This window comes from Felis catus, chromosome B3, assembly GCF_018350175.1.
Source record: "Felis catus isolate Fca126 chromosome B3, F.catus_Fca126_mat1.0, whole genome shotgun sequence".
In the NCBI taxonomy this organism is placed as follows: Eukaryota; Metazoa; Chordata; class Mammalia; order Carnivora; family Felidae; genus Felis; species Felis catus.
This window is the reverse complement of record NC_058373.1, coordinates 11444068-11465715: the sequence shown is the minus strand read 5'-3', so window position 1 is coordinate 11465715 and position 21648 is coordinate 11444068. Positions and strand designations below refer to the sequence as shown.

The following is a 21648-nucleotide window of genomic DNA, read 5'->3' as shown; positions in this document are numbered from 1 at the left end:
CCAAGGAGTAACTAGAATGCTTGGCAGGGCACCACCTCTCTGCTAGTCTTTCCTGATTAATGACCGGGAACTCTTGCCATCATGCAGGGGAGACACCCTTTGCTGAATACTTTGTATCTCTTGATAGGAAACAGAGGCATTAATTTTATTTACCACCCTGCCCTTTACCAAGGATTATACAATTTGGCAAACTGACACAGTATGGAAATTGCTACAGCCTCTGCAGTCACTTACCCCACAGTATTTAAAACTAAGGAGAGCCCCCCAGAAAGTCCATAAATAAACACCTCTGTGAGTGAATTAATTTATAGCTAATTATGAGAAATTACTATCAATTATTAAACATCATTCCAAATCACTCCCAGCATCTTTTATTAAGAATAATTTTGGTGATTAATTGAAGGAAGTTAAAGGAAATTCTTTTCCCCCTTGGTGAAGGCACCTTGCTCCTGCCAGGGTGGCTGTGTGTAGGCTCCCATGGTCTGGTCTTCTCTGAAAGTGAGGTTGTGCGTGTGTGTGTGTGTGTGTGTGTGTGTGTGTGTGTGTGTGTGTATAGTGTCCATTTCTCTACGCAGTGGCCGAGAAAGGGCCAGGGAAAGGATTTCACTCATAGGTGGTGCAGTGGGTGAACAGTGCCCACCCGCTAAATATATGTCTGGTCCCTAACCCTCAGAACCTGTGATGTGGCTTTATTTGTAAAGAGCATCTTTGCAGATAATGAAATTAAGGATCTTGAGATGGTCCTGGATTACCTGGCCCTAAATCCAGTGATAAGTGTCTGTACGAGAGGCAGGCTAGGGAAATACACAGACACAGAGAAGAAGACCATGTGACATGGAGGCAGGGATTGGAGTGATGAGGCCACAGGGTGAGAAAGGGCTGGAACCTTCACCTGCCCCCCCCCCCCCCCCCAGCATCTGGAAGGGACAAAGAAGGATCTCCCCAGGGCCTGGAGAGGGAGCATTTGGAACTCTAGCCCCAGAGCTCGGAGAGAATACATTCCCATTGTTTGAAGCCCCCAAGTGGGTGGGAACTGGTTACTGCCACAGCTGTTCTCACTGACTGATCCAAGGGCAAGTGAGGAAGGCCTGCAGCTGGTCCACCCAGGGGGCCCCAGGAGGGGCACTGGTGAGGGTGGCAGATTGGGGGCAGCAGAAGTCCGTTCCTTCAGATGGCTTCTCAGCCGCCATCTGGGTCTCAGGCCTCTCCAGCCCCGACACCCTCTCATGTCCCCACACAAAACCTTGAGAGCTACAGGGTGGGGGCATTTCCATTTTGACAATGAGCCTACCTGGAAGGGGCCCCCCCTCTCTGCTCTGTGTGGTGACACTTTGGGTAGCTGGGCCCCCTGATCTCCCTCCCCATGGTGGAAGGCCTGGGAAGGTTGGCCACCATAGTCGAGGCTTTCCCCGTCTGGTCCAGGCGACTGTGCCCACCTCACCACCGGTATCCCCTACCTCCTACTTAGAGCCTCAGAGGCACTGAGCGGGAATAGCGGAAGTCAGCCTGTGTGCAAGCGGGACGCAGCTTGGCATGCCTGGCAAACCCCCAATTAGCGCTCAAAACACATTGCTCCTTTCTCTGCTCCCCCTCTCAGCTCCCTTACAAAATGAAGTGTGCTCTCTTCTCAGCACGATCTCGGTATTTCCACCTATTGATGAGAAGCAACACCATCTGTGTACGTCACGTGGCCCCGTCCTGTCTGACATTTGTGTCTCCCTGCTAGCATGTCTGATTCACGTTAGCACCCTGGACCCCCAGCACGATGCTGGGGTTATACTGACCACCCTCTGCTGGGTCAGTCATGGCTACGTCAAAGTCACGCGGTCCAAGTGCCGGACAAGAGCTGCTCTCTGGCTAAGCAGCCTTCTCCCTTGGCAAACAGGTGTCGCGTCACTCTGGGTCATGCACAGAAAGGGGGCCACCGGTGCCAGACTGGCCCAAGCAGGAGACATATCCTGCCAGAGAAGGACTCCTGCCTGTGGTCTCTAGCCCCCAGGCTCCTGCTGCTGCTGGCCCAAGAGCCTCACTCCTTCCAGACCCAGGACCCTAGCTGGGTGCTCCTGCCCCCTCTCAGGCCCCGGTCGCTGCATACACGTGCTGGCCGGCTCGGCTTGTCTCGGGTTTTTATTTCCAATTGATCGCTTACAGATGACACCTGCCTCGGCGGGAGGTAAACATTTTATTTCTATCCTGACTTCTTTAGATGATGGAGAGTGGCAATTTGCTGGCTTGTGCTGAAGAAGGCCAGGTCTGTCTCTTGTCCTATTGGTAATTACCACTACCTGATCCTTAGAGACAGCGTCTGGTTGTGCCTCCACTTGGCCGAGGCGGGCTGGATGTTGTGCTTAATGCTTTCATTACTTCTGTCAACAACAGCTGGCGACGAGGAACCATTTATTACAACTTCAGCTCTGGATGGGGGGGAAAAAGAGGAAGAGGGTAGACATGATGTGTTAGCATGCCGATGACAAGTCTAATAGTTTTGTTTTTGCACGGGCTTGGATGTAAACTTCGGGAGAGCAAAATTGAGGTTATTACCTGAGAAGAGAAGGAAGTCTATTTATCCTCTGGAATGCCCGAGCTCTCTCCCTTAGGTATAAGCTCCTTACGCTTTGGAGACAGGGAGGGGGTATTAAAACTATCTTTCTCCCCACCCTCCGCCCCACCGTCTCCTCCCAGGGAGATCTAGCTGTCACTGTCAGAACGGTAATACGTCTTCTCTCGAGTTACTTTTGTGAAACTCCGCAGTTGCATTAGCAGCTGGGTGTTATACGATGGTCTGCAAACTTAATAAAGAGAAAACAAAAGCTCATGCCAGGGGAATGAGATGCAGCCTGCGGCTTCCCCCACCTCCCCCTTATCTTATCACTGCCTCGTTTGTACTCTCCGATGCCACCTCACACATCCGCCTTGTTCCAGAGTTATCGGTGTTGGGTCTGTCTCTCCCACTAGGCCGTGAGCAGGGGAGCTCCCTCATTCGTTTCTTTATTTCCTGATGGTCTAACATAGCAGGTGCTCAATAAATAACCATTTGTTGAATTTGAGTTTGAAATTCACCCTGGGGGGAGCCTGGATGTGTGAAGGAGCTGGTTGGCCCTGCCTGCCTCGGGGCAAGTCACAATTCTGGCTGTGCACGGTCTTTCCGCCTGACGCTGGAACGCCAGGCATTTCGGACCCACTCGAATTCTGAGGGTTGCAATCTATGCTAGTAGGTTTCTAAGAAACTAGGTTACAATTACATCTCTAAAGGCAGTGTGGTAGCCAGCCTGCCTCTGTCGGATATGTACAAATGCAGAATTTCCTTTGCTGTGGATTCTCCCACTTAAGTGGATTCTCCCACTTAGAATAAGTGGGTTTGTGATGCCAAATTTTGGAGCTCTAAAAAATTCAAACCAGGGGTGCCTGGGTGGCTCAGTCGGTTAGGCGTCCGACTCTTGATTTTAGTTCACGTCGTGATCTCACGGTTGTGGGATTGAGCCTCATGTTGGGCTCCATGCTGACAGCCCAGACTCTGCCTGGGATTCTCTCTCTTCCTCTCTATCTGCCCCTCACCTGCTCTCTCTCTCTCTCTCTCTCTCTCTCTCTCTCTCTGTCTCTCTCTCCTTCCCTCCCTCTCTTTCTGCCCTGCCTCACTTGCACTTGTGCTCGTGCACCTTGTCTCTCAAAATAAATAAATTAAAAAAAAAAAAAGAATTCAAACCAAACATCTATGTCCTCGGCGTTTATCTCAGAGCACCTAAGTTAAAAAAAAGCTGCAGGCCTTTTAAGGAGGTATACAGTCAATGCTCTATTTTTCTTTTTGTAGGTAGAGAAGTTGGGGGTGCAAATTTTCTCTGCACGTTCTCCCCACACACCTCCATTTCTCTATATTCCTGACTCCTCTGGATGATACAGCTGGCCCTGGATTCAAACATATGTAACTTTTGCAGAGGACTAGAAAAGGAAACCAAAGACCCGACCCTTGGAAATTTTGCTGTTTTCATGAAAGGGAGCAGAAGGCGTAGTGAAAAGATTTCACAGGCTGTGTGACTGTGGGCAAACCACTTTACCTCTCTGAGCTTCAGTTTGCCCACTTATAGAAAGAAGGTGTGGAAGAGGAAGATATCCACCTCCAAGGTTCTGGAATTCAGTGAGGACCATGGTGTCACCTGCACCTGTCACTGACTGCACTCTCATGAGGTTCCAGCAGGAGCTGCTTGTGGCTGTCAACCTTTGGTACAGCCTACTTCTGCACAGGGCACAGGCAGGAGCAGTGACACTTGGGACCACAGCTTCAGCTGTCACACGTGAAGAGCCCAAGCTTTACTGCAGCTTACATCAGACGGTATCTATGATAGAAACACTTGACTACTTGTGATGGGGAGTTGTCTTCTTAAGAGGCTAGCTGATGTTCTCGTCAGTAACAGGTGACTAGAACCTGGCATCTGTGGCCTAAAGTGGACTCAGTCTAAGGTGAAGCTCCTCAGAAACTGGGGCACATTGGGTGACCCCAGGCTATCTCAGGCAAGAGGGATCTGCAGAGGGATCTGTCATGGCTGCTTGCCCTGGGGATTTGCTTGGAACACTCCAGAAGGAGTTTCCAGGCTTCTCTGGGACACAGTGTGGTGGAGGCAATAAAGGGAAGGAGATAAACACTGGCGTGGCTGGGGGTAATGTTCTGTTTCTGTCTCCACTTCCAAGTGAAACCTCAGAGGGGACATCATCTACCACCACCGGCCATGGTCTTCCTGGACTAAACCTGGCTCTATGGCTATTGAGCTGGGGAACTTGGTCAAGTCACCTCGAGTCTCTCGCCTCTGCCTTCTTCTCTATAACATCGAGGGGATGGATTAGGTGACCCCAGGAGCCACTTCAGCTCACTGGTTTACGTGCTGTATGTTGCACCAACACACCTGGATTGGTGGGTTGTTCTAATTGAGTGAGGAAACTGAGGCTCAGAGGGGAGAGATCATTTGCCCACAGCCCCAGCTAACAAGCATGGGGACTGAATCCAGGTCTGCTTGGCTCCCAAGACTTTTCTTCCCTCTTCTCACGCTATTTCAAGAAAGGTTCTTCCACCCTGAAGTTACCATGGGGCACAGGGTTCTCCCTCGGGGGGCAAGATCTTTTTTTCTCCAATAGGGGACATCTTTCCACAGTAGAAGAGAGAGGAACTTAGGGTCGCATGGCCTCCTTTTTTATTTCTGCGTTTTACCAGGCACAGTGTAAGCTTCATCTGTAGCTCCCAGGTGGTTAAGGGGTCATTAGATATCCAGAAGCAATGACAACAGGGAGAGAGGGTCAGTCTCCTGAATCATGTGGGGTCAGGGAGGGACACAACTGATAGGTCTAATAGGGTCAAGAGACCTAAAAAAAATTTACGGAAGAGCAAATAACAGACCCTGCTCTAAACAATTTAGGTCTCTCATTCCAAGACTGACCACCAGGAAGTAAAGCAAGACCTTCATTTTCAGCAGTGGTTGTCTATATTAAGTAACTTGGCATTCTTTTCTCCCTTCTACCGTTCCTTTAGCTGGAGTTCCTAAGACTGTAAGTCAGAGCTATGGAGCAGTTGTCATTAGTGGAGAATGAGGACTCAGAGGCGTGGTCCAACCATAGCCAGTGGCAAGTGTGAGTCTGTTGGCTTACAAAACATGTGCTCACGCCTCCATACCCAGCTGCCCCTGGCCAGGGATCATCACAGGAGAAAATGCTTTTTTGAGAGTTTAGATTGTGCATTCAATAATCAAGGTTAACATTACTGAGTGGGCTCCCTAAAAATTTTAAGAGATCTTTGTGAAGTTCCCGAATGTTTTATTTTCTGTCTTAATCTCTTGGACAAGCCACCTACCACAATGAAATGGAGTGAAAGTCCGGATTCTCTTCAGAGCCTCCGCTGTTCAGCAAAAATGCCAAGTTTCTGAATAAGCACATTGACGGCTCAAGTGCTCCAAAGAGTGTGGGCTCTTTTCCAGAAAGCAGCGCTTACCCATCTCAGTTTTCCACCTCTGAAGCCTCTAGACCTTGGGCCATTTCACGGGCTCTTCTATCGACAGCTCCTCCCCAAAAGTGATTAGGGAAATGCAAAGCCAAAGTGAAACAAAACAGATCTATTTGCTAAGGAAGAAGGGCACCATCCAGCAAAGAGGAGAAGCAGATTAATAGCTGCCTTACAGCAAAAACAAATGAACACAAAATCTAATTTACAAACCTATTAGATTTGCTATGTAAGCTGTTCACAGCTGATCTGATTGTACCTCTGCCTCCAGAATCCCTGCAAGACAAAGGAAATGCATTATTTATAAACCCAGCTCTTCTTTGTAAAGCCCTCTTCAATCACCAGGAGATCCTGCAGCCCGCCTGGAGAACTACAGAGGGAGAAGGAGATCTTACTTTGGCTTCTCCAGAATGGGTAACATCCTGGCCCAGCTACAAACCCAAGCATTTTTCAGGGAATGAGGCCTCCCAGATCCTCCCTGCCTCCCACTTGAATACTGTTTGAATCCGCACAAAGATTTCCACTTGAGACTCTCATTTGACTCTTGAGACAAACTCCTCTGAGATTAATCTCCAGTAGTTAATTCCACAGGACAGGTACACCTCAGCATGTGCTCTAACATGACTCGTCATGACTCAGCACGTGCTCTAGTATGACTCAGTATCTGTTCTAGCACGACTCATCCTGACTCAGCATCTTTCTAGCATGACTCATCATGACTCAGCATGTGCTCTAGTATGACTCAGCATGGCTTGGCATTCACGCTAGCATGATTCAGCCTCTGCCCCTAGTCTTCTCTTGCTCTCACTCACATGTGTTAGGATGTTGTCCATCACATTCTTTCCAAAACTGAGACACCAGAAGTTCAACAGACGCAGCAGTGATCGACTCAGTCATTGCCTCCAACCGAATGTAATAATGATTTGCTTTTTGGTGGCAGAAAAAATACTAAGTGGTGTCACTTTGTGGGGGGAGCAGGAGCTGGGGGAATAATGGAGTCCTTTGCTTCTTCTGGCATATCAAGTTTTGGAATAGAAGCTTTCTAAGGCCCTTTCTAGCCCCGTGGTCCCTTCAGTTCTGGAAAATTCCATTCTCAGGGGACTCTCAGGCCATGAAGTTTCACCCCGCTTTGCGATCATAATGGGCCAGGGAACAGATGAATCCATCCATCCCCGGTACCTAGTCCACTTTGCGCTCTGTGTGTGTTTTTAAAAAGTTGTGAGATGAGTTATTTTTATTAAATTAAACAATTTTTCCCCACTGATCTATATAGGCTATGTGGTTTGAAGAGCTATTTCTTCATACTTTTCTCATTTTTTTAAAATTCCATCTAGCTTTTTGGTCAGGGTGTTGGTACAATCCAAAGAAATGATTAAATTACTAGCAAAGCTCTGTGTTTCGAGGGATCCTATGATTTAATGAGAACTCTTCAGGGGATGTTAATGCCTATCTCTATGCTGGCTTTACATCTGAATTTTTCTGTCTACTTTCTTTAGGGTTAGCATATCTGTAGGTATAAGTCTGTGTGTGTGTGTGTGTGTGTGTGTGTGTGTGTGTGTGTCTGTGAAAACATACATGGCTTTTCCTGATGGACTGAAATGTCTTTTTAGCATTACTTGGCAATGGCAATGTCCTCCTACTTCACAGCCAGCCAGACAAGAGGAAGCGTGCTATGTCCTACCCGGAGCCTCCTCCCAGCTCTTCCCTCGGGTCTCAGATTTCATCACTTCCTGTCTGGTTCTTGATTACATGGAATATCATTTGTTCTTCACATTTTAAATCAATGTCTCATATTTCCTTTTTATTCCTCCTGGTTTCTCCCTGGGATGACAGATCTTTGGTCCTTGTAACTCAGGGCTCTGGCCCTGTAACTATAGCTACTCAGGTCAAACCCCAAGGGCTTTCCTGGGTGTACTGCTGTCCACATGTCACTGACCTTTCACACCCCCACCCTGACCCCCGTCCTCAAAATCAGTACTCCTTGTGGGGAGAGGAGACCTGCATGGCCAGATATTAAGTCAAATGCAGTAATTCAAACTGTGGTAATAGCTCAAGACTAGTGAAATGTTAATGGAACAAAAAAGATCATCCAAAAAGGCTACATATAATAATTGATTTACGACTTTAAAAAATCATGATCAATGAGAAATTCAATAAATGGTTCAGAGTAGTTGGTTAACAACCAGGAGGTGAGGTGGAGGGAAGTCAGTTGAGTGTTGCTCTATTCTACACCGTGAAATAAATTTCAAGTGATTTAACTGGTGTTTCCTAAACTTCAGCCATTCTCATACCCCTATCACCAGTTTGCTGGATTTTGTTTATCACTCACACCATTATCTACTTAAGTTTTAAAATGGACTCATCTTTAAAAACTCCTTATCCTAAGCAATGCCATCTGTGAAAATACAGGTTTGATATGATGGTTGTATATCTATTTGACAACACAAAATCATTAACACAAAAGTATTTATCAACAGAATTCCTAGAAGCATCTTACATTATCCCCAAGAATACTTATAGCACCCTCTGGGAAAGACTGAATTGAATAGTTACATATTTAAGGAGGGTATCCCATAAGAAATTGGTAAGAAAATGGAAGAGAATATTTATCATATACTTGTTGAGGTATGAAGAGTGTATATGAAGGACTTTTTACATTCAGAAGGGTAAGAAGAAATCATGAGAGGTAATACAAGACAGATTTGACTTCATAAAAATGTAAAACTCTGCTTGTACCAAAAACAGTCCTCGACAAACTCCATGCACAGTGTCTTTCATGAAATGGAAGCAGGCACCAGGTGAGAGAGCACTGTCTGTATGAACCCTCTGGTTTAATGTGACCCGAGTTTAGAGAGGACCGTATGCCAGACAACAGCTGCCCCTGGTCTTTCTCTTCACCTGCCTCCAGGCCAGGTGCTGAGTGGCACCCACATTTGCCAACGTGGCACCACACCTCCATGCACTCTTTCTACCAAGCCTTCCTCTACCTCAGGTCTTCCTAGCTTTAGCACTGTTGACATTTGGTTGGGGTATTTCTTTGTTGGCGGGTTCTGGGGTAGGGTGTTTAGCAGCATCCTGGCCTCCATCACTTTTGGCAAGTAGCAGGCCTCCCGCCCTACCCCTTAAGCTTTGACAACCCCAAATGTCTCTGGACATCACCAAATGTCCCCTGGGGCCGTGGGGCCAAATTGTCTCCATTTCAGGATCTCTGCTCTAACTCCTGTTTTCTGCCTGGTGCCCCTGGGAAGATGAATCCCCCACCAGCCAGCCCATCCACAGCACCTTCCCATGCTAAACCCCAAGCCAATGCCTGCGCCTTCCTTCTGAACCATCTCCATTTTCATTTCTCCACCATCTTTTCCTTCTCCCAGAGCATTCAATTCTCTTACAGCATTTGTCACCTTAGTTCCGTATTTAATTATATCATGGACTCACAGATGGGAGGCTTTAAAAAAAAAATCTCATTTGTATCATCTAAACTCCTCTTCTTAGAGTTGAAATCAGGGACTAGAGATTTGGTCCTGGTTGCAGCTTTCTTGGCGGCTCACCACACTAGAATGTAAGCCCCTGGAGGGCATGCATTAACCACATCTTTTATTTTCTGTATTCTGATGCTTTGATGTCTGAGGTCTTGTGGACTCTGGAGGGACTGCCCCTCCCAGGGTTAGCCAATTCCTAGGGACAGTAAACAACTCACCTGGGAGTGCAAACCAACCAATCTGGAGCCCACACCCCTGCCACCTCCCTTACTGGAGTCTCATACTCTGGGCTACTATTCCCCTGCCCTAACTACCCCAGAGCTAGGTGTCAGATTCTAAGGACAGCCCTTATGTCCCAGAGCTTGCTGAAATTATTCAAATTAGCCAACCCTCAGCCTGCTTGCCCTGCCTCACTCTTCCTTCTGGTGAGAATGACAGTAAAGGCTCTTGTCCACAGTTTTCCCCATCTTCCTGCCTCCTGAGTGACCTGGCACTCGTCCATGTGGCCCTGCATGGTGCACCATGTCCTCTCCTCTTGGGGTCTAGGAGTATAACCAGTATCTTTTTAATGGCAGTTGTCCCCTGATCTGTTGGCCTGACCATATCTAAATAATAATAAAACCTATATTAAAATGGGGGGATCCTGCCTTGTTCACCTTCACAGCCTTACCCAACTGGGGCTCAGTGAATCAAATCTGACTTCAAGATTTAGTGGGACTTTTCTTCCAAAGTCTTCTCTTCAGTGTGCACACTGTGTTCCTGCATATTATTTCCACCTGTACCAGACATAGTTTTGCCTCTCACATGTCCATAGAATGGGGCAGACAGACATTCAAAGAAACAGACTGCAGATTTTTGGCTCAACAAGAACCACATGAATTAAGAAGGGATTTTTTTTTTCCTCATTAGGTTTTGCCTTCAATGTTATTAAAATAAGCTTACATTCCTTATGCTAGGGGAATGCTGATATCTGCTTGGGTGAGTGACATAAGAAGGTGATCAAGTGGGAAAGGTTTGCTGAAGATAATTCACAGTGTGCTTAAGTCATGGAAACAAAGGCGCTTAGATCATGCAAAGGAGAAAATATATGGGAAAGCACTCCGCACACATAAAGAACCCTATAAAACAAGGTATAATACTAGTAATAACCACTGTTCATTTGACCCTGCTAAATATTCTCAGCCACAGCGACAATAGAGATTGACTGCTTTAAAGCTCTACATTTTAGCACAGTGATCTCCCTTCCACCACTGACCTAATACTTCCTCTGAGTACAGTGTATGTGGTCAACTAAGACAATACATCAAAATGGCATATTAAAAAAATACATGATGCACAGTTAGCTCTGTTTTTAGTGAAAAGCAATTAGCAAACCTGAAAACTGCATTTCTGTGTTGCCTCTTCACCCAAGCCCAGTTGTTTCTGGGTAAGGTAACACCCGGCATGTTGGGGTCTTGTAGCTGTGTGAGAATCTCCTGTGTTCTCTGTTTTTCACTGGAGAGTCAGGCTCAGTAAACAAACTGTCAGCTTTAATTAAGAGTCTAGACCCAGCTTAAGCAATTGACTAGTCTTGAGAATAAAAGATTAAACTAAAGCATAATTCATGAATTTGCAGATGGTTCTTCCTTCAGAGTTTTGGGAGGATATTAAATGTGTTGTTGTTGTTGTTTTTTAATTTTTCCTTAAAACCACTTGGGGTTCCTACTTGTTGACATCCAAGGGACACACTATAAGTATATGGCTCCACAGACGCATGGTTGGGAGGACAGTCATGAAAGGGATGAATCATTTGGGATCAATCACATGGACCGAGCTAGGGCTTCCCTACAGAGTTCAAGAGGAGGTTTCTTAAAAAATATTTTTATTGTGCTAAAATGTGCTCCCATAAAACTCCCATTTTAACCCTTTTAAAGTGGCCTTAGTATATTCACAAAATCCTGTAGCCATCAGCACTATTTTTCTCCTCACACAGAAACAGGTTTTTGTTTGTTTTTTTATCACCTCAAACAGAAACTCTGTACCCATTAAACAATATCTCCCCAATCCCTCCTCCTCCCAGCCCTTGGCAACCTCTATTCTACTTCCTTTTTTTTTCCCCAAACATTCTTTTAATGTTTATTTATTTTTGAGAGAGAGAGAGAGAGAGAGAGAGAGAGAGAGAGAGAGAGAGAAACAGAAACAGAGTGCAAGCAGGGGAGGAACAGAGACAGAGGTGGACACAGAACCCGAAGCAGGCTTCAGGCTCTGAACTGTCAGCACAGAGCCCGACATGGGGCTCGAACTCACAAACTGTGAGATCATGACCTGAGCTGAAGTTAGTCGCTTAACCGACTGAGCCACCCAGGCGCCCCTCTACTTCCTATCTTTGTGAATTTGTTTTATTCACAAATATTCTAGATATTTTATTTAAAAAAATTTTTTTTTCAACGTTTTTTATTTATTTTTGGGACAGAGAGAGACAGAGCATGAACGGGGGAGGGGCAGAGAGAGAGGGAGACACAGAATCGGAAACAGGCTCCAGGCTCTGAGCCATCAGCCCAGAGCCCGACGCGGGGCTTGAACCCACGGACCGCGAGATCATGACCTGGCTGAAGTCGGACGCTTAACCGACTGCGCCACCCAGGCGCCCCCATTCTAGATATTTTATATGCATGGAATCATATAATATTTGTCCTTTGTATCTGGCTTCTTTCAATTAGTATAATGTTTTCAAGATTCCTCCATGTAGTTGCACGTATCAGAAGCCTGGCTTTTGATGTGGCAGTTGTAAGGAGGCAGAACGTTATCGAGACCAGAGAAGAAAAGACCCCTCCAAAGCGTTCATGTCTTGATCCTTGAGCACCTGTGATTAGAATAGGAGCAGAGGTTCTACCGGTTGACCAGTGTTTGAATGGCTCGGGGGCTCTCTTGCCCAGGAGCTTCCTGAGTTTGTTGCCAGAAACTTAAGCTTTGCTGTCCATCTCCTCCTCCATGGAGCTCGTTGTACTTGGCCAAGTGCTCAGATGGGCAAGGGGCCCGGCCTTGTTGATCCAGTGCAGATCATCACTATGAGTCTGGCAATGAAAGTATCTTCAGTTGCCCTAGCACAGTGGGAAACATGGCACCCCATCCTTTGGACTAAGCCAATTTGCATTCCTGAAGATTCTCTGTCACTGGTCTCTGATTCACTCTAAGCAGAAGGTAGTTGCGGGCCTTCTTGTCCATAGGCTTAGTAATCCGTTTTGGGTTGGTTGCTGTGAGACCATCCCCTACAACCTGTATACTGCCTGCAAGCTTTCTGGTCATCTTGGTCTAAGGCATCTTCAGTAGACACCACTGGGTAGTCCTTGATGAAGTGCTTGCACCCAGTCACCAGCTAGTCAGGAGTGAGGCAATGGCTGGGGTCATCAAGAAACCTGAAGTTCAAGGTCATACTTTCCAAACTCTAAGAACTAGAGGCTATTGCATTCACATCATTCACCACCATGTAAATATAGCCCCCTTTTCTTTCTTTTCTTTTCTTTTCTTTTCTTTTCTTTTCTTTTTCTTTTCTTTTCTTTTCTTTTCTTTTCTTTTCTTTCTTTCTTTCTTTCTTTCTTTCTTTCTTTCTTTCTTTCTTTCTTTCTTTCTCCTTCCTTCCTTCCTTCCTTCCTTCCTTCCTTCCTTCCTTCCTTCCTTCTTCTTTCCTTCCTTCTTTTCTTTTTTTCTTTTCTTCTTTTTCTTTCTTTCTTTCTTTCTTTCTTTCTTTCTTTCTTTCTTTCTTTCTTTCTTTCTTTCTTTCTTTCTTTCTTTCTCTTTCTCTCTCCCTCTCTCTCCCTTCTCTCCCTCTCTCTCTCTCTCTCTCTCCCTCCCTCTCTCCCCCTCTCTCTCTCCCTCCCTCTCTCCCCCTCTCTCTCCCCTCCCCTCCCCTCCCCTCCCCTCCCCTCCCCTCCCCCCTTCCCTCCCCTCCCCTCCCCTCCCCTCCCCTTCCCTCCCCTCCCCTTCCCTCCCCTTCCCTTTCTTTCCCTTCATAATGTGGGGCCTGAATTCACAACCCTGAGATCAAGAGTCAGATGCTTAACTGCTCGGACCACCCAGGTGCCCCAATGGAGCCAGCCTTTCTAGTCACATTTCATTGCAGCTCCAAGGTTCTATATTCTCCAGGATATGAGTCAGCGAACTTTTCCTTTGAAGGGTCAGACAGCAAATATTTTAGGCTTTGTAGTCCAAGAGGGAAAATTGAAGAACTTAAACAAGAGAAAAAAACAAATGTCCACATATTTCTCATTATGAAATAGAAAACGTAATTGAGTACCTTTTCTTTTTTGGTATAGGTCTGTCAATGAGAAGAATATAGTTCTTTTTGGGGGAGATTAGAATTTGCCTAATTGAGGTTCAGAGTTAATAGTCTTCCTGTATCATTCCTCCACAGAACCTTCCCTTGCTTCTCCACCACACTGTTATCTTCCCTCCCATGAACCCACTGGAACATGAGACTTGAATCTCTCAGACTTCTACTCTACCTACCCTTACTCTGTATGGGGATGCGGGTTGAGAACACAGGCTCTGGGATGACTCCTTGGGTCTGACTTCTAGCTGGACTAATCGTTAGTGGTGTGACCTTTGACTATTATTTAACCTATCTAGAAGCTTCCGTTGGGTTCCCCGTCTACAAAATGAGTAACACTACCTACTTCATGGGGTTTTTGTAAAGATTGCATGTGTTAATGAATGCAAGGCTTTAGAACACTGCAGAATATTTATAAAGCACTCGATATTAGTGTTAGACTTCCTTTGATTTTGTTTACCCTGGCTTTTAAAAAATGTCCAAATATTCTTGGCTTGAGGGCCACGTGATAACAGGTAGTTGGCTGGATTATGGCCTGTGAGCCACACTTTGCTGACCTCTGCTCTAGGAAGTCAAGAGCAAAATGCCCCTCATCCTGCACATGGGAGGTGTCTTTGCCATATTTGTTTTTGATGATGTCCTTCTGATTGGGCACAGCTCCAACCAGGAGGACTATGTCCTCCTGCACTGCCAGCTCTTCCCCACTGTGACAACTACCGTGGATCACATAGAAAGCAGGAACTGACCAGTCACTTCCGGATTGCCAGCCAGGACTTCGTGTCACTGTAAAGGTCACAGCAGCTCTGACTTTATAGGCAGCAGGTGACGCTTTGGGTATGGTATTTCCATCAAATTTAGACTTATTTTCCATGCCACCCATGTCTGTCACCAGTTTGTCCCTCCCCTCTGGTTCCATGAACTCAGCTTCTTGCTCATCAGGTAAGCCTAAAGTTTTACTGATGTGCCCAACAGTCTCTGAGACACCTTTTCCTGTACAGCAAATCTTACTGTACAGAAGCTCTTGAACCTCACAGATACTGAAACACCCTGGGCACAGAGCTCTGAAGACACCTGTGTGGGGTTCCACCTTGATCGTGGTGTTGCCATGGCGATTGAGATATCTGCTGTAGATGCCAGGGAGGAGGGTTATGTCAGCAAGCTCGCAGGTGTCGCTCTTACACCCCTGTGGGTGTCTCTCTTATGCCCCTGCGCTCTCCCTGTTGGCTACTCAGCTCCCTTCTCTGCTGTCCTCACTTTACATATTAGCTTATTGTTAAATTATTAAATTTTATCCATTTGCTTTGATTTCGGCAAACTTTTGCTTGTTACTCAGCTTCTGTCGGTGTACAAAAAGCAACCAGCTCATGGCTCTTCCCTTTGCTCAACTTCAGAAAACATCTGTGTGAACTTAGGGCTTTGATTATGTGCCAGCCAATTTCCCTCATCTTTGTATAAAGGTGCGGTGAGGCATCTGCACATCAAAATTCAAGTAAACAAGTCACTCGGACGCCAAACATTTTGTACCATGTTTATTCCCGATCCTTTCTCATCGTCAGACTGTCCCTTGTAATGGGGTGGGGGAGAGGGGGGCCATATGACTTATCATCCAAACCAGATCCCTTTCAGAGTACACTGAGGCACCGATTACCAATCCATGTGGGACTCATCGATGGTCCAATCCACACCCATGCTATAAAGGCGATGGACTTTATAATAGAAAGACTTCTAAGAGAATGCTTCATTCCAAAATCCTGGGCACTCAAAAACCCAGAAACCAAAGCAGCTGTAAGTCAGAGAGGAGACATATTTATTGTGTTGCTTGAGCTGGAAATAGTAAAGCTGTTGGCAGAGAAGACTTCTGTAAGTTGTTCATGGCTATGGAGGCTTTTCCGAGTCCCCCAGACTCCTGTCCCCATTCTGAAGACCCCACTTTCCAGCGAGCCAGTGCACTTGTCCTACTCAGTGTCCTGGTTGTATCTGCACCCAAGTGTTCCCTACCACTTGCAGTGTCGCCTAGCATGTGGCTTTGCCAGAACGCGGCCAAGCATAGGACAAGGTCCTGCTCATCTCCATATTGCGAGGGGTGGGTGTGTTTCTCCTGCACATCAAACATGCTCTGGAGAGTGCTGCTGAATGAATAGATGAGTCAGAAAAGCTAAAAGTGTCCCTCTGCTGTAGAGAAGAGGATTCAGCCTCCCAGAAGCATGGCTTGGGGAAGAAGACGGGAAATCCCAGCCTCACCTCCAATACTACTGCCCACCTACCCCTGTTCCCCCAGGGGTGCTACAGTCCCAGGGCCTTTGCACTGGCTGTGCCCTCTCCCTAGAACACTCTTTTTACAGATATCTCCATGGCTCTCTCCCTGCTAGTTCAAACCTTGGCTCATATGTCACCTTCTCAGAGAGACCTCTCTATCCATCCCATAAAATAGCATCTGCTCTGCTCTTCCCACCCCCCTCTCCCATTTTGGCCCTTCTCACTCCTATCTCCTTTTGTCTTCTTATCACCATGTTTGTGTATTAAGCGCCCTGTCTGCTTCTGCCCCTGGAAGGTAAGCTTTGTGATGGAAGTGTTGTGTCTGTCTTGTTGACTGCTGCACCACCAGTGTTGGGCACAGCGCCAGGATGTCATCAGGGCCCAATGAATATTTGGAAATAGAAGGAGCCTACCCCCTCCCTTCCTTTGTTAAAACAGAGAAGCTGGCTGATCTCTTATCCAAACCCACTGCTTCCACCTGGGCTCTGAATTGCATTGCTTCCTGCCTTTTGAGACTCTTGTTCTACTATTTCTTTTCCCTTCCTTATAGTCAACAGCCTCCTTTCAGCTCTGTAATACTTCTGATATTTATCTTATCCATTCTATATAAGACGACACCCAGGCACAGAGAAGTTGAAATACTTCTTTTAGGGTAGCACAGGGACAAAGTAGGGACACCAGGATTTGATCCCAGTAGACTGGCTCAGGAGCCCAGCTCCTGAGTTACTGGCTCATACCCACTAGCATTTAGATACTTATATTTGCTTTTCTGAAATAAACACCCCAACCTTAATTTGACATTTCCCCTCACTTCTTTCTCTGTGTCTTGCCAGCACTTTGCAAACTTCTTAATGCACTGTCTATACTAACCATCTGTGTTCCTCATTCCATCCCCTCCTGGCATCATTCCCATCTGGTCTACGTCCTCATCACACCATCAGAAGAGCTCTTGTGTGAGTATCTCTCAATGGACGTTACTCATTCCCCGTCTTATTTGAACCCCGTCATTGTGTGACGCCAGTGGCCGTGTCCTCCTTCCTGGAGAGGTAAAGAGGTAAAGTCAGGGCTTCCTGGGTCTGGCCATGGGACAGACCTTCTCCCTCTGGAGGAAATATGCTACTAGATAATGACATGATGAATGATCCCCAATGAAGAGATGGGTTAGAGTCCTCAGGGCATCGTTAAGATTCCTTCTGGCTCAGAAAATCCATTATTATATTAAATCATCTCCTCTGAACACTTTAAGGTTCCACTTTACAGTGACATAAAATCCCTCCTTGATTCTCACTGCTCCCCTGACAGGATGCCCCCAATTAAAAGTCTTGATTTTTCTCTATATTCAAACTCAGCAAGGTTTTGTCCAGCAGTATTTTCTATGGTTTTTCTCACAAAATATGAGTTATGTAAAATTTTCAAACACACAGTATAGCAGAATATGTGTTTTTTTTTTTTCCCAAATGAAAAAATCTCTTTTCCCACCAAAATTTACTTCCTAAGAGTGATGCTTTCTCCAATCCAGGTGACAATCCCTGTCCCAGGTGGACACATTAATAAAACATATTCCTGGGGCGCCTAGGTGGCTCAGTTGGTTAAGTGTCTGACTCTCGGTTTGGGCTCAGGTCCTGATCTCATGGTTCATGGGTTTGCGCCCTGTGGTGGACTCAGCGCTGACAGGGTAGATCCTGCTTGGGATTCTCTCTCCCTGTCTCTTTCTGCCCCTCTCCTGCTCACGCTGTCTCTCTCAAAATAAATAAATAAACTTAAAAAAAAAAAAACAAAAAAACCATATTCCTGGGACGGGGATGCAGATTCCAAGAGATCAGTGCAAAATATTAGTAACCTCATCTGCCTGAGCCCACCATGTGCCAGGCTGGGTGCAAGAGACATATTAATTTCCATGTTTTGGTTTTAAAAATAAGATCCACTGGGCCCCAAAAGATTTGGCCCAGTGGAAACACTGACAGAGCAGGCATTGGGATCTCCTGTGACCACAGAAGCCAGTCCCTGACCCCCACCCTTCACCAGCTGCAAATAAGGATTTAATATATTGTCAAGGGGGCTCCAGGGGGTTAAGAGGAAGCAAAGGTTAGCTCAACAAGTAGTCTTGAGGCAGCTGGTGGGCTAACTGGGGAAATATTCAAGTTGGATTCTTTACCCACACCGCCTCAGTAAAGACAAAACATGATCCAGCCATTGGAAGCTACAGTTAGGAATGGTTTTATATGAAAATTCATTCGATCCTACTGTCTGAGTCCGTTTGGGCTGCTGGAACAACACCAGAGACTGGGTGGCTTATAAACAGAAATTTATTGCTCACTGTCCTGGAGGTTGGAAGATTGAGATCAGGGAGCCAGCACAGTTAGGTGAGGCCCCCTCTTTGTTCTAGCCTCGCGTGGTGGGGAAAGCGAGGGTGCTCCATGGGGTTTACGCGGAGGGCACTCATTCCATCCTGGGGGCCCCACCCTTGTGACCTGATCACTTCCCAAAGGCGCCACTTCCTAACAGCATCACATTGAGGGTTAGGATTGTGACCTGTGAATTTGGGGGAGGACACACGCACTCAGACGGTAGTGCCTCCCCTGGCCAGTTACTTAGCGTCCATCATCGGCAGTCCCTGGGCCACCTGCTGCAGACGCAATGTTAAACTTGGCTGTCATTTTTCCCTTTCGCATTGTGTTGGAAATATACTCTTGCAAAACCTGAGGCAAGAGGTTGGCAGCTCTGAAGACTTCTCATTTCATTCATGTGGCCTGCTGTGGATAAATCTGTGCTCTTTAAAGAGAAGCAGAATGCCCGTCCACCGCGCCGTGCTTTGCTCTTGAACCCACCTCGCCAGCACTTGAAAGGCCTCTACCTTAAGCCGGCCTTTCTTCCCCGTCTTTTGTTCACTTCTTGATAGAGCCACATTCAGAAACAGCATCCCCATTAATGCCAGCTGTGGCCTTTTCCCGAGGAAACCCCCCGAGGGCACCAGTGTTACAGAGGACTTTGAAGTCATGTTTTTTTCTGGGTGTCAGATGTGTCCCCACCCTGCCTGCCCAGCGGTCAACAGCAGGGAGTGTTTGTGTCATACAGAAGGAGGACAGCCACGGGGCACCTGGGTGGCTCAGTTGGTTAAGCGTCCAACTCTTGGTTTTGGCTCGGGTTGTGATCTTGTGGCTTCATGAGTTCGAGCCCTGTGTCAGGCTGTGCACTGACAGCATGGAGCCTGCTTGGGATTCTCTCTCCCCCTGTCTCTATGCCCCTCCTCCACTTGGACGCTCTGTCTCTCTCAAAATAAATAAATAAAATTTTAAAAAAAAAGAAGGAGGCCAGCCAGGACCATCAGTTAGGGGACTAGGGGTTCTGGCTCCTGATGGTTCTACCTTCGCAGCTCTAGACCTCTGTAGGTCTTGATGCCCTTCTTGATAAAGTGGGGTCTTTTTGTGGGACTGCAGTGACATGTACTGGACACACAGGAGAAGCAGCCATGCCTCACGTTGCCTGGAGTTGGGGCGGGGGATATGCCACAGTCCTCTCCACTCCCCAGTGTATTACACTGAGCTGCCTCACTTACGTATGTGTCCTACCTGACTCTGAAGTTTGAGATCCCTGGACCGACTCTTTGTTACTCAGGTAGCAACGTGCACGTCATCTTCTCCATTAACTCCCCTGATGCAGAAGCCCATTTTATGCCAGGCAGAGTAACCCTGCCGGACCTGATGATGTGCAGGGAGTGGCTGGGGGGTACTAATTTCTTGCTCCTCAGGGACAACTGACAAGATGCTTATTGACCAAGTCAACCATAGACAGAAGAGGAACACCCAGGACCCCAGCCCTTTGCCCCCTGCAACGTGTAGAAGATGAAGCTGCTAGAAAGGAATATCTGGGAGCCTTGTTCTTCCTACAATACAGTGCAAGGCTGCTCCCTGAGGCTCACTGATTGAATCACCAACTGACAGAACAGTAAGAGGAAGCCAGCCCACGCTCCGGAAGGATACTTAGCCCCACTGTCTTCAGGTGACAGTCGTGGCCTCCATCGTCAACCCCGCCCTGTGTTCTGCAGGAGTCTGGGGCTCTGGGGAGGGATCGTGGTGGGGTTCTGCTCCTTCGGTCCTCTCTGTGAGCCCACTCTTGATTGCCTTAGAGGAAAGCCCAGAGATGGTGCTCAGGGTGGAAAACATGACCTCCAGCCATGCTGAGTTAGGGCATGGAAAAATGAGTCCACTCAACAAAGATCACTGAAGCTTGTAGCAGGTGGGGGTGGGGTAGGGATAGGCGTAGGGAGGATGGTGGCAACAGAGGGTGTGTCAGGTCGATCTAGAAACAGGTGTCTGGATGGGGGCTTAAGAAGAACTTTGTGTGGGTGGACAGAGCCCAGAGGAGGGACCATGCAGAGTTACTACTGCTGGGCACCTAGCATGCAGCACTCACCGGCCACGCCCTCGCTGAGGATTTTCTCCTTCCATCTCTATCACAGCCCTGTGAGCTGGACATTTTTAGTATTCCCATTCAGTTAGAGACGGTAAGCATTGAATCCAAGGATTTACAGCAAGGAGGGGCTGGAGGCAGGATCTGAACCTGGCTTTGTCTGACAGATTGTCTCCAAATCAGGAACGTGGTGTAAGGGGCTGGGGTGAGGGGGCAGGTAAAGCCTGGCAAAGCCTGAGTGGAGTCCAAACTGGGGCTTAGTATGACCGGAACAAACCCAGACGAGAATCCAGAGAGCAGGGCCAGGCAGTCGTTGTACCTGGGACACTACACCTAACTCCAGACAGATGCCCCAAAAACGTCACCGGGCAGAGTGGAGAGGAGGAAGCTTGAAGCCAAGTCCTATAACGGGTGTGCGCGCAGGGGTCTGGGACTGTCCATCCGACTGGATTCCTACCCTTTCATTCTAGAAGGCTTTGGCCCTCATGCATGGAATGTTTCTAGCAGCTTTTCAGGGAGTTCAGGCTGTGCCTGGTGTCTGTTGTGAATATGCACAAATGAGAGGTGCAACGCTGCACTAGAAACTAGCCCCTCCTTTGCTTTTCCTCTTGCCCTGAGCCTCAGTCCAGACTCCCAGAGGGGGAGATTGGGGCCTGGGAGCATCACAGTCACAGGCCTGTCTGCCTCCAGCGTCTGGGCTGGTGGCTCTGCATGGTGCTCTGGGAACAGTGGTTCAAGGTACAATTTTGGGCTTTGTACTGGGGCTGCTTGAGAGCACTACCCTCTCCCCACTTCTCCTGCCACCAAATTCCCATGGAATATGCCAGGGAAGAAGCTAGGGTGAAGTGGAGGGAGAGGGGCTAGTCTGCCCCTCCCTGGAGTTGAGAATAATCCACAGGCAAAGAGAATTCCTCTCCATGTGACCAGAGCGGACTGACAAGTGGATGGGGAATGTAACCCTTTTCATGCTCTGGTAAAACACCCCGGCATGTGAAGGGTTTTGTATGGCATGTTTGGAATGGGGAGGAGTGGGGACAGGGCATCTACCACCGCCTGGCATTTTTTTTTTTTTTTGACAGAAAGGCGTCTTTGATCCAATGCTGTCAAAAAATGAATAGCAAAAGAACACAGGCTTTAGGGTGATTCCCTAGCTCCGCCTTCACAAGCAGAGTATTTAAAACTGAGCCTCCTCACTCCTTCAAGGGAGTAAACTCTGA

The 21648-nt window shown here is 47.3% G+C and overlaps 1 protein-coding gene across 2 annotated transcripts in view; it reads right to left on the bottom strand.

The window, feature by feature from the left end:
- Window positions 1-21648, bottom strand: part of ST8SIA2 (ST8 alpha-N-acetyl-neuraminide alpha-2,8-sialyltransferase 2) — a 67341-nt gene that overhangs the window by 28120 nt on the left and 17573 nt on the right. The window contains exons 1-3 of one of the 2 annotated variants that reach the window (XM_045058855.1): window positions 6376-6569; window positions 6194-6256; window positions 2286-2414 (exon numbers count right to left, since the gene is read on the bottom strand). In XM_045058855.1, coding sequence (XP_044914790.1) covers window positions 2286-2414; window positions 6194-6256; window positions 6376-6401 — 218 coding nt within the window. In that variant the 5' untranslated portion in view covers window positions 6402-6569. Of the gene's footprint in view, window positions 1-2285; window positions 2415-6193; window positions 6257-6375; window positions 6570-21648 lie in introns of those variants that run through there. The other variant, XM_011282740.4, reaches the window with a different exon arrangement.